Source organism: Macrotis lagotis, chromosome 2, assembly GCF_037893015.1.
Source record: "Macrotis lagotis isolate mMagLag1 chromosome 2, bilby.v1.9.chrom.fasta, whole genome shotgun sequence".
NCBI lineage: Eukaryota > Metazoa > Chordata > Mammalia > Peramelemorphia > Peramelidae > Macrotis > Macrotis lagotis.
The window spans coordinates 279,307,065-279,319,835 of NC_133659.1; the positions used below are offsets into that span (position 1 = coordinate 279,307,065).

The 12,771-nt window shown below is 36.0% G+C and overlaps 1 protein-coding gene across 4 annotated transcripts in view; it reads left to right on the forward strand.

Moving 5' to 3' along the window:
• C2H12orf56 (chromosome 2 C12orf56 homolog) overlaps positions 1–12,771 on the forward strand; it is a 116,674-nt gene that overhangs the window by 83,921 nt on the left and 19,982 nt on the right. For 3 of the 4 annotated variants that reach the window (XM_074220785.1, XM_074220786.1, XM_074220788.1), the window contains exons 7-8: positions 9,417–9,523; positions 9,857–9,946. In XM_074220785.1, the coding sequence (XP_074076886.1) occupies positions 9,417–9,523; positions 9,857–9,946 (197 nt within the window). The remainder of the gene's footprint in view (positions 1–9,416; positions 9,524–9,856; positions 9,947–12,771) is intronic. The other variant, XM_074220787.1, reaches the window with a different exon arrangement.

Genomic DNA, 12,771 nt, shown 5'->3' on the forward strand with positions numbered 1-12,771 from the left:
TTCATAGCAGCCCTGTTTGTGGTGGCAAAGAATTGGAAATTAAGTGAATGTCCATCAATTGGGGAATGGCTTAACAAACTGTGGTATATGTATGTCATGGAACACTATTGTTCTTTTAGAAACCAGGAGGGATGGGAATTCAGGGAAGCCTGGAGGGATTTGCATGAACTGATGCTGAGTGAGATGAGCAAAACCAGAAAAACACTGTACACCCTAACAGCAACATGGGGGTGAGGATCAACCTTAATCAACTTGCTCATTCTATCAGTGCAACAATCGGGGAAAATTTATAGCTATCTGTGATGTAGATGTCATCTGTATCCAGAGAAAGAATTGTGGAGTTTGAACAAAGACCAAAGACTATTATCTTTAATTAGAAAAAAAACCCATTATCTTATTATGTAATTTGCTATCTCTTATACTTTATTTTTCTTTCTTAAGAATATGATGTCTCTCTCACCACATTCAACTTAGATCAATGTATATCATGGAAACTATGTAAAGACTAACAGACTGCCTTCTGTGGGGGTGAGGGGAGGGAAGGAAGAATAGGGGGGGAAATTATAAAACTCAAAATAAATAAAATCTTTAATTAAAAAAAGGCTAGAACTGAAAAAAGAAAATATATACTATGAAGATGAACTTTTTCTCCAGGAAGCAAGAAAAAAGCAGGGATTTGTTTTTTTAATTAAAATTTTCATTAATAAACATTAATTAATAAATTAATAAATATTGATTAATAAGCACTCATTTTCTCTCTTTCCCATACTCCCCCTTTGAAAAAACAAAAACAAACCCCTTGTAACATATGTACAGTGAAATAAAATAAATTCCCACATTGACCATGAATTGAAAATAATACATTTTGTCACATAAGTTGGTCTGGTATTGAAAGTTACTGTGAAAACTGATTGTTTCTGTGTAATACGCTTAGAATCCAAAATTAATTAGCAACCACTAAAAGAAAAAAAGAAACTCTAATAAAGGCAAGACATGATTGTCACTGAAAATGTCTATCTGCTTTACCTTCTGTCCATCATCATTCTGTCAAGGGGTAGATAGCATACTTCACCATCTGTTCTGTGGGATAACAGTTAATCATTGAATTGATCTGAGCTCTTAAGTCTTTCAATTTTTTTTTGTCTTCAAGATGTTATTATTATATAAATTATTCTTCTGGTTCATCTCATTTCACTCCTTATTTCATATTTATCAGTCAGTGAGTAAATAGTAAGTCCCTTTTATAAGTCAAATACTGTTCTTAGTGCTTAAAATATAAGGAAAGATAAAAGACAGCCCTTGATCTCATGGAGCCAATAGTTTAAAGGCAGAGAATGAGAAGTTAAGAATGATACTTACATTATAAAACTGGATCATTGGGAGAATGGAGGTATCCTCAATAGTAATAAGGAAGTTAGAAAGAGGGGAGGGGTTGAGGAAAAAGGATAATGACTTCATTTTGGGATGAGGGAAATTATTATTTTTCCCTTCTATTAATAATCAATTATTGAATTTGGAGTGGGATTTTTTTCAGAGACTTCTAAGGACAATTCTGATAATGAAATTGAATTAACTTTCTTCTCAATATAATTGACTCCACCCAACCTTACAAAGAATTTACTCTAAGGTGGGAAAGCCTTCTACATAGGATGGATAAGGATAAATTCTTTGATTAAATTGGCCAAGATTTAAAAGAGAATGATATAACAAAAATTGCATCCCCCAATCCCTCATCAGAATAGGTTCATCTCTCATCAGAATATTAATTCTCACATTAATTGTTAACCAATCAGAGCTGTTTGCCACCTTCAGGAAAATCACCATTCCAAGGACATAGAAAACTGTGAACCCAGGGTCATGATTTGTCATTGGCATTTAAGCGTGTGTGTCATTGACACTTTTATTAGTAAAATGCTAGCATTATAAATAAAATGACTACTTACCCAGAAATTATGTCTCTCAAACTTCTTAAACATCACAGGGAATCTTGTATTTAAGATGTCTACTGGAAATCCATTTTGAGATGTCCAATAGACAGTTGGAGATGTGACATTAGAGGTAAGCAGAAATAGTAGAACTAGATAGATCAATTTGAGAGTAATCGCCATAGATATGATCACTGAATCCATGGGAGCTGATGAGATCACCAAATGTAATAGTAAAGAGGGAGGAGAGAAAAGACTTGGGACAGAACCCTTGAGAACACCCATGGTTAGTGTGATTATGGCTTGTAGGAAGGTCCAACAAAGGTGCTTAGAGAAAGATGTCAGAACCAGGAGAGTAGTGTCACAAAAACTTAGATTGAAGAGAACATCAATGAGAAGAGGGTGATCAATAGTCTCAAAGACCAAAAGTGGTCAAGAAGTATCAGGATTGAGAAAAAGCCATTAGGTTTGGCAAGTATGAGGTAAGATATTTTGGAGAGAGTAGTTTGGTTGAATTATATATCTTCCTAGGTTTCTCTAAAACCATTTCTTGTACCATGATAGTATTCCCATTACATCCATATACCATAACTTGTTCAGTCATTCCTCAATTGATAAATTCCATTTTGTATGAGCCCTATCAATTCCATTTCTTTGTCACACAAAAAGAACTGCAGTCAATATTTTTATACATATTAGTCTTTTCCCCCTCTTTCTTCGATCTCTTTGGGGTACAGTCCAGTGAGTGGTACAACCAGTTCAGTTAATAACATTATAATCATAGTTCTAAGCTGAGAAAAGCAAGGAGTTTAGAATAAGTAGTTAGCCCATAGCACATTTTTATTTTATCTATCTGTCTATCTATCATCTATCTATCTATCTATCTATCTATCTATCTATCTATCTATCTATCTATCATCTTATCTATCTATTCAAGGTAAATGGGGTTGTGGCTTGCCCAAGGCCACACAGCTAGGTAATTATTAAGTGTCTGAGGACAGATTTGAACTCAGGTCCTCCTGACTCTATCCACTACACCACCTAGCCCCTCCCCCCAATGGTACATTTGACTCGCTCCTTGGTTCCAGGGGAATGAAGGGGTGGAAGAATTGTTCTCTCTCCCATCTTCAGTGGTGCTGATTTTTCCCATGGTTTGTGCTTAAACTTTTTCATTGCCTGGATCAGGACTTATCACAGCTGTTCACTGCAAAGTCTGTGCCAACCACCCTTCATGGTCCCTCCTTTGCATTTACTTGCTTGTGGGGACTTGTCTCTTCTCTCAGTTTTCTGGTTTTCTACCTTGGCAAAAAGCAAGGAGAAATCCTGGTCCAGAGCCAACCTTTATTATTTTGGTACTTTAAATCAGATAACCTAAGCCAAATTCTGAATACAAATTTTTCAAGTTTTTTACCTGAATTTCTATTTTGCTACTCTTCCCCTCCTTGACCCCCAATTTCAGAAATATGTTTGATCCTTCATGCTTTACTTGGCTTAAATTCATAGGACATGTAATATTTATAATAATTATTAATTTAATGTTATTAGCATTATAGATTATTGATTATAATAATTCTAATACTAATTCTAATAAAATTATAGTATTTGTATAACTCTTTAAATTTTGCAAAGTACTTTTCAGATATCTCCTTTGATCATCAAAAGAACCTGAGAGGTAGAGGCTTTTATTGCTCCCATTTTACAGATGAGGAAACTGAGGTAGACAAGTTAAATGATTTGCCCTGTATCATACAGTTCATAAGTGTCTGAAGCTAGATTTGACTCAGATCTTCCTGATTTCAGGTTCAGATTTCTATAACCACTCCTAGTTAAATTTTATTATATCATCTATATCTATATCTATATCTATATCTATATCTATATCTATATCTATATCTATATCTATATCTATATCTATATCTATATCTACATCTATCTATATCTATATACATCTGCTAAATCATTTTTCAGTCATATCTGACTCTCCATGACCTCATCTAGGGTTTTCTTGGCAGAGATATAAGAACAATTTGCCATTTCCTTCTCTAGTTCATTTTACAGATGAGGAAACTGAGGCAACAGAGTGAAGCGACTTGTCCAGGGTCAGAGTAAGCATCTTAAGGTCAGATTTGGACTCAGAAAGCTGAGCCTTCTTGACTTAAGGTCCAGCACTCTATCCAAAGCACCATATAGTTGCCTAAAGGCCCATTAATTAACTGAATCTAGTTAGAGTAGCTAGGATCTTCATTCTAATTCCCATCTAAGATTATCAAAGTGACCCCCTTGGCATCATGTGGGTCAACACTGATGGAGTCATGACTGGCAAGTTTTCGATCTGGTCCTTGTCATCAACTCCCAGGTAATCTTCTCTGGTAATAACTTCTAACTAGCAATTTGTCTGGACCATCTTTTGTCTCCCTGTTCTATGCTTTCCTCAACTTTCAATTGTTAATCTTAATAACACTTGTCTCACAGGGTGGTTGTAAGGATCAAATGAGGGAATATCTGTAAAAAGCATTTAATGTGGTTGGCACATGGAATACCTTTCCTTCTCAACTTCCCAAACTGATGCTTCTTTTCTCCCCATTCTTACTATTCCTAGTACTCCTTACTTATCTTTTCTTAGTACCCACTCTTTCTCTCCCCTTCTCATTATTGAAACCTGCTCCTAAATCCTTCATTCAAAAATACAGTACGAATGACTAGTAAGAGTTGCCAGTTGTTTACATTTTCCTTGGACTAAAGGAATAAAAATCTAATGGCAAAATCCCAGGCATCTGTGAATGTAATAAAACACACACCACACACACACACACACACACACACACACACACACACACACACACACACATAGAGTGCTTGTAAAAGGGAGGAAAAAACTGTAAGGACAAAGCATGTCTCTACACCTCAGTCAGTAATCACTTCTCCTCCTCACTTGCCCAATTATTCCCAGCTCAGTCAAGCATCTTTTTAATACTTTACCATTTCCCCAGGCTAATATAACAATTAAGCAAGTCACTCCATCTCTGTGACGGGGATGGATCAACCTTGGCATATTTAGGGTTTTAATCTATACAATGGGTCCCTAAGGGCCTCCTCGCCAATTTTGCTACTGTAGAATTCTGTGACCTGTCTGCAGCAAACTCATCTTCTGTAAACAGTAGTTCCAAGAAAATCAGGTATGAAGGAAAGTAGGGAAGAGTAAAGTTTATTTTTTTAATTTAATTTAATTTAATTTTTTTAAAATTTATTTTTATTAAAGATATTATTTGAGTTTTACAATTTTCCCCCCAATCTTACTCCCCCCCCCCCATGGAAAGCAATCTGTCAGTCTTTACTTTGTTTCCATGTTGTACATTGATTCAAATTGGGTGTGGTGAGAGAGAAATCATATCCTTAAAGAAGAGACATGAAGTCTAAGAGGTAACAAGATCAGACAATAAGATATCTGGGTTTTTTTCCCCTTAAATTAAAGGGAATAGTCCTTGAACTTTGTTCAAACTCCACAGCTCCTTATCTGGATACAGATGGCACTCTCCTTTGCAGACGGCCCAAAATTGTTCCCACTTGTTGCACTGATGGAATGAGCAAGTCCTTCAAGGTTGTACATCACTCCCATGTTGCTGTTAGGTATACAGTGTTTTTCTGGTTCTGCTCATCTCACTCAGCATCAGTTCATGCAAATCCCTCCAGGCTTCCCTGAGATCCCATCCCTCCTGATTTCTAATAGAACAATAGTGTCCCATGACATACATATACCACAGTTTGCTAAGCCATTCCCCAATTGAAGGACATTTACTTGATTTCCAATTCTTTGCCACCACAAACAGGGCTGCTATAAATATTTTTTTTTTAGGTTTTTGCACGGCAAATGGGGTTAAGTGGCTTGCCCAAGGCCACACAGCTAGGTAATTATTAAGTGTCTGAGACCAGATTTGAACCCAGGTACTCCTGACTCCAGGGCTGGTGCTTTATCCACTGTGCCATCTAGCCGCCCCTATAAATATTTTTGCACAAGTGATGTTTTTACCCCTTTTCCTCATCTCTTCAGGGTATAGACTCAGTAGTGGTATTGCTGGGTCAAAGGGTATGCACATTTTTGTTGCCCTTTGGGCGTAGTTCCAAATAGCTCTCCAGAAAGGTTGGATGAGTTCATAGCTCCACCAACAGTATAATAGTGTCCCAGATTTCCCACAACCCTTTCAACAATGATCATTATCCTTTCTGGTCATATTGGCCAATCTGAGAGGTGTGAGGTGGTACCTCAGAGAAGCTTTAATTTGCATTTCTCTAATAAGTAATGATTTAGAGCAATTTTTCATAATGATTATGGATTGCTTTGATCTCCTCATCTGTAAATTGCCTTTGCATATCCTTTGACCATTCGTCAACTGGGGAGGGAAGAGTAAAGTTTAAAGTTGTTCAATATGGCCTGATTTTATAGGCTAGTATTTATTTTAAAACTGAGTTGATCCAATCAGTCACTATTGTAACACTGGTTCTTTTCTTAATTTTGAAGCAAATAACAATACTGGATGAGGTTGATGCCAACTCATGTTATTTATTAATTGTCATTCTACTGTGTCTCCCTATGTATAAGGCACACTCTTTTTCAAAAAGTTTGGGGTCTAAAAACTGGGAGCGTCTTAAATGGTGGTTGTAGATTTTTTTTTTGCAAGGTAATGGGGTTAAGTGGCTTGCCCTGTAGATTATTTTTACTTGCATTTCCCACTTTTTTTTGCTTTTGTTGTCTTTGTGTTCATTGTTTTGCATTTGTTACTGTTATATTAGTTTACACTTTGCCATGTTCTGCCCAGAATTGGCTCAGAAAAGATTTTCATACAAGGCTGAATTAAAATTCAGAAGGATCCAGTTTGCAAAAGTGAATCGAAATCATGCTGCTGAACATTGGTTTAGTCCTCCTCCAACTGAGAAAACAATCTGTGACTGGTTATGGGAAGAAGAAACCCCATGGAAAAGGCTATGGCAGAAGAAGGCCATGAGAGACAAGTTGGCAAAATGACCTGAGTTCAAGAGGAAACTGAAGATATGGATTGAAGAGCAAAGGACAATTAGAATTCCTGTGTCCACAAAGATGGTTCATCATGAGGCAAGAAGATTTGCTGATGAAAAGGAAGTGACTGATTTCAAAGGAAATATAATTGGTGCTTCAGATCAATGAAACAGAATGGACTAAGCATACATCCACCTACCAGATTTGCCCAGGGAGTGCTTGTGGTCAACCACAGACCAGAGTACAGGCAGGAGAGCAGTCAGAACCTCTCCTAAGGCAGTGATTTGCCATCAAACACAGAAGAGGATGAGATAATGGAGGAGAGTTTTGACAGCTATGAGGAACTGTATGAATTTTATAATGAATAAAACTTGACTTCAATAACTTTATGTAATATATTTTTTCACATTTTGGTTCCCCAAATTTAAGGTGCATCTTATACATGGGGAAATATGATAACTTGACCTATCCATCCATCCATCCATCCATCCATCCATCCATCCATCCATCCATCCATCCATCCATTAATCTTATGTATATATCTATCCATCCACCCATCTATCTATCCATATATCCATAATTTATCCAGTAATCCATTTATATTTACATCCATCTATGCATCATCTATATCAACCTATCATCTCTCAATCCACATATTCCTTTCATTAATGTAAATTAAATTATTTTTCAATTCAATATCCTTTGTCTAGAATATACCAATACCTGATATTTCCTGAAAATAGCACTTTCCCCAACTTTTGTTTCATTTTATCTCAGCAATATCTCTGTGATGGTTTAGTATATATATCCCTCTTATCAGAGGCAGACTATTAGATAGATAGCTAGACCTTAGTCAGGGAGAACTGGGCTCAGTACTTGTCTTTCACATATATAGGATTTCAGCTAATAGAATAAAATCACTCAAGATCTTAGGGTTATGATTAAAAATTAGGGAAAAATTATCAATCTGCATTGGGAGAGAAGTTTTCTCATTGGAAATTCCTTATGTCCAATGAAATCACAAGTTTATAAGAGAAAAAGAATTGACCATATGAGAACAAAGAAATTGTGTGATTTGTCTAAAGTTCCACAGCTAGTTGATGATAGAAATAAGGCCAAGTTAATTTTATTTCTATATTTCTAGCAACTAGTGGAATTCCCTGACTCACATTAAGAACTGAATAAATGCTTATTGAATTGAATTAGATGATAATTGCATTATTATTTTTTCTTTCTGGAGATAGACCTAGGATTTCAACAGCGTAGGGAGCACTTGGTGTGTAACTTCTGGTGCCCTTTATGCAGAATGGGAAAAATTCCATCTCAAATGGTAACCACTCCTCTCCAGACCTTACAGATTACTTTATATCTATTTTATTACTGTTCTGCCTCCTTCCTCCTTGATTTTAAACTTCTCCATAAAGGTTTTCATTCTCTATTAGAATGTAAGCTCCTTGAACATCATTGACTTGTATTTCTTTCCTAGAATTTGGTAAAATATCCAGCACAGGGGTGACTAGGTGGCACAATGGATAGAGCACCAGCCCTGGAGTCAGTAGTACCTGGGTTCAAATCCAGCCTCAGACACTTAATAATTACCTAGCTGTGTGGCCTTGGGCAAGTGACTTAACCCCATTGCCTTGGGAAAAAAACCTAAAAAAAAAATACCCAACACAGAGTAATCACATAATGAACACTTGCTCTGCTTACCCACTTACCTATCATCTATATATCCCCTGTTTGCCTGCCTATCATCTCTATCCTCTATGTAACATTCCTAGCTATCTTTCAGTCTCTTTGTCTATCATCTATCTTTTTATTAACTATCTATGGTCTATCATCTATCTGTATGTCTATAATGGATCTATACAATCATCTATTTATCTTTTATTATCTGTCTTGTCTATATGTATATCTCTATCATGTATGTCTATCATCTATTTTTTTATTATCTATCTATTATCTGTCCAAGTTTATCATCTATATGTCTGTCTCTAATATTTAGCTCTCTCCTCCCCCCCCCCCCCCCCCGTCTATCTGGTGTCTGAGAGGTCAAAAGTTTCATTTATAGACAAACACCTAGTATGTGTCAGAAGCAAATCTTTCTGTCTGCAAAGCTGGCTCCTCTCTACACTAGGACACCCTGCTTTCTGAAAATGCAAATAACTGACATTTACATTAAGTTTTAAAGTTGTCAATGGGTTACATGATCTCACTGGTCAGATCTCCCCTTTTAGGCCTTCACTCTTTTCTACTAAGACAGACTATCTCTGTTTTAAAAATAATAAGTTTGTTTCTGGGAGAGGATGGCTTCAAGTTTGGTTATGCTGGTGTTTCATGGAAAATACTGTAGCTTATTGTCTCAGTTAATCAATGGACAAGTCATTGCTTGGTCCTTGGTTATGTAAGATCTCATATCTAAGAGAGCTAGAAACATTTTTTCCTTGAATGACCTTTTTCTTTCTCTTTTTCTTTCACAGAGCAGTGACCTGTACTATTTCCTGGTGAGCAAGCTTCATGAATACTTGCCCAAACCTCAGGATCCTAATGCATTTCAAAATAAAAACCAAAGGGCTGATCAGCTGGAGTAAGTTATTTGGTGGAAGAATCACAGATTTCTAAAATTTTAACTAAAAATAAATTTTAATAAATTAATTTTTAAAAAATTTTAATTTTTAATTCATATCAAATGGAAAGCAAAGGAACTTAGTACTGGATATTGGTAATGACTTATTTAACAGTGTTGTGATCTTTGTTTTACATGGATATTTTAATAAGACATATTATTATATTAATAAGACTTCTAATAAGACATTAGATTATTAAGAAAGAGATTGCTAATGAACTCACAGTTTGGAGAGGGGAAAAGAAAGTTGTATTGTGACTGTTTATGTGGTTTCTTGATTTCCTTGTTTTCTAGGGCTTGCATTCAGATTATCCAAACTCTGGGCCTGATGTTCAGGGAAACAGAGACAGAGTTGTCCCGCCTGAACACTTTAGTTGCTAAACGGTGAGGATTTGGGTGAAGATATCTAGAGATAGCAGTTTGGAGGCTTTTAATAGTCTTTTTAAAGTCTTCTGCAGCTTATCACCCTATTGTGTTTTGTAAATATACCTATAAATATTGAATATTTGTCTCCTCTACCAATTTTGTTTTATTTTATTTTTAAATTTAATTTTCCAATTACATGCAAAGATAGTTTTCAACATTCATCCATTTACAACATACATCCATTTATGAATTCCACACTTTTCTACCATCCTCCCTTTCCTCCCTCCTTCCCATGGCAGCAAACAATCTGGTAAAAGTTGTATGTGTACAGTTGTGTTTAACATATTTCCATATTAGTCATGTGAAAAAGGAGTTAGAACTAAGGGAAAATCTGAGTAAGAAAGAAAAATCATAAAAGAAGTTTTAAAAAGTGAACCTAATATGCTTTTCTCTGCATTCAGACTCTGTAGTTTTTTCTATGAATATAGATGGCATTTTCCATAACTGGAGTCTCAGGCTTGTCTTTGATCATTGAATTGTGGAGAGGAGTTTCATCCATCATAGTTGATCATCTCACAATGTTGTTAATGTGCTTACTTCAATCAGTATCAGTTCATGCATGTCTTTTCATGCTTCTCTATAATGTCTAGCCATGTATTATTTCTTTTTTGTTGTTGTTTTTGTAAGGCAGTAGGGTTAAGTGACTTGCCAAAGGTCACACAGCTAGGTAATTATTAAGTGTCTGAAGCCGGATTTGTACTCCAGGTCTTCCTGACTTTAGGGTCTGTGCTCTATCCACTGCACTACCTAACTGATCCCATTTATTATTTCTCACCAGAACAATAGTACTCCATAATGTTCATATACCACAATTTGTTCAGCCATTCCCCAGTTGATGAGCATCCTTTCAATTTCCAGTTCTTTGCCACTACAAACAAGAGCTGCTTTAGATATTTTTGTTCATGTGGGATATTATCTATTTTTTATGATCTCTTTGGGATATAGACCCAGTAGTGGTATTGCTGGATCAAAGAGTAAGCAGTTTTATTGCCCTTTGGGCATGGTTCTAAATGCTCTCCAGAATGGTTGGACTAGTTCACAACTCCACCAATAATGCATTAGTTTCTTATTTTTGCCACAACCTTTTCAATTTTGCTCATTTTCCTTTTTTGTGCTCTTAGCCAATCTGATAGGTATGAGATAAAAAGAGTTGTTTTTAATTTGCATTTTTCTAATCAATAATGATTTGGAACACTTTTTCATATAACTATAAATAGCTTAAATTTCTTCAGCTGAAAATTACCTGATCATATCCTTTGGTCATTTATCAGTTGGAGAATAAATTGTAATTTGAATCAGTAGATTACATATTTTAGAAATTAGTCCTTTATCAGAAACACTAGCTGTGAAAATTATTTCTCAGCTTTCTGCATTCTTTCTGTTTTGACTGCATTAATTTTATTTGTGCAAACCCTTTAAAATTTTTTTGTCTTTATTTTTTATTTTTTAATTTTTATTTATTAACACATTGCTAAAATATTCTTGTTTTAAGAGTAAATATAATCCCCCTCTCCCCCCACAAAAATATAAAAACCTCATGAGAAATAAAGTGAAAGAAAGAGGAAAAAAATTTGCTTCAGTCTTTGTTCAGATACCATCAGTTCTGTCCCTGGGGTATATTGCATTCTTTATCATAAGTCCATCAGAGAAGTTAGTTCCATATTTTTTTCCACAGTTGCTGTTGCCTATTGTAATTCCCTCCATCCATTTCTTCCCATTACCATCTATTATATTTTCTCTCTCCTTTCACTCTGTCCCTCTTCAAAAATGTGCTGTGGGACAACCAAGTGATATAGTGGACAGAGCAATGGCCCTGGGGCCAAGAGGCCCTAAGCCTACATCCCACCCCAGAGACCCAGCAACCATGTGGCCTTTTGGTCCCAGACAGGTCACCCAATTCAACCACCTTACAAAAAGTAAAAAAAGAAAATGTATTATATCTGACTATTCTCTCCCATGATCTACCCTCTCCTCTCTCACCCACATCCCCCCTCCCCTCTCCCAGTCCCCTTTCCTCTCCTTTTCCCTCTAGATTTCTATACCCTATTAAGCTTGTGTGTTGCTCCTCTCTGAGTCATTTCCGATGAGAATGAAGGCTCCCTCATTCCCCTTCACCTCCACCTCTTCCATACCATTGCAAAAGCTGTTTCTTGACTCTTTTAAATGAAATATCTTAGTCTATTCTACTTCTCCTTTTTCTTTTTCCCAGTACATTTCCCTTTCACCCATTGACTCCAGTTTTACAATATATTATACCTTCAAATTCGGCTCTCTCCTGTGCCTTTTCTATATAAGATTCGTCTAAATGCTCTAATAAAAGAGAAGTTTCATATGAGTATTATCAGTATCATCTTTCATTCAGGAATACACACAATTCATCATCATAAAATCCCTCATAATTTACCCTTCTCATCCACTCTCTATGTTTCTCCTGAGTCCTGTACTTGAAGATCACACTTTCTGTTTAGCTCTGGTTATTTCAACAGGAACATTTGAAATTCCCTTGTTTCATAGAATGTCCATCTTTTCCCCTGGAAGAGGATGTTCAGTTTTGCTGGGTAGTTGATTCTTGGTTGCATTCCAAGGTCTTTTACCTTCTGGAATATCATATTCCAAGCCCTACAAGCCCTTAATATAGTTGCTACTAAGTCCTGGGTAATCTTGACTGTAGTTCCATGATATTTGAATTGTTTCCTTCTGGCTTCTTGTAATATTTTCTTTTTGACTTGGGAGTTCTGGAACTTGACCATAATATTCCTGAGGGTTGTTTTTTGGATCTCTTT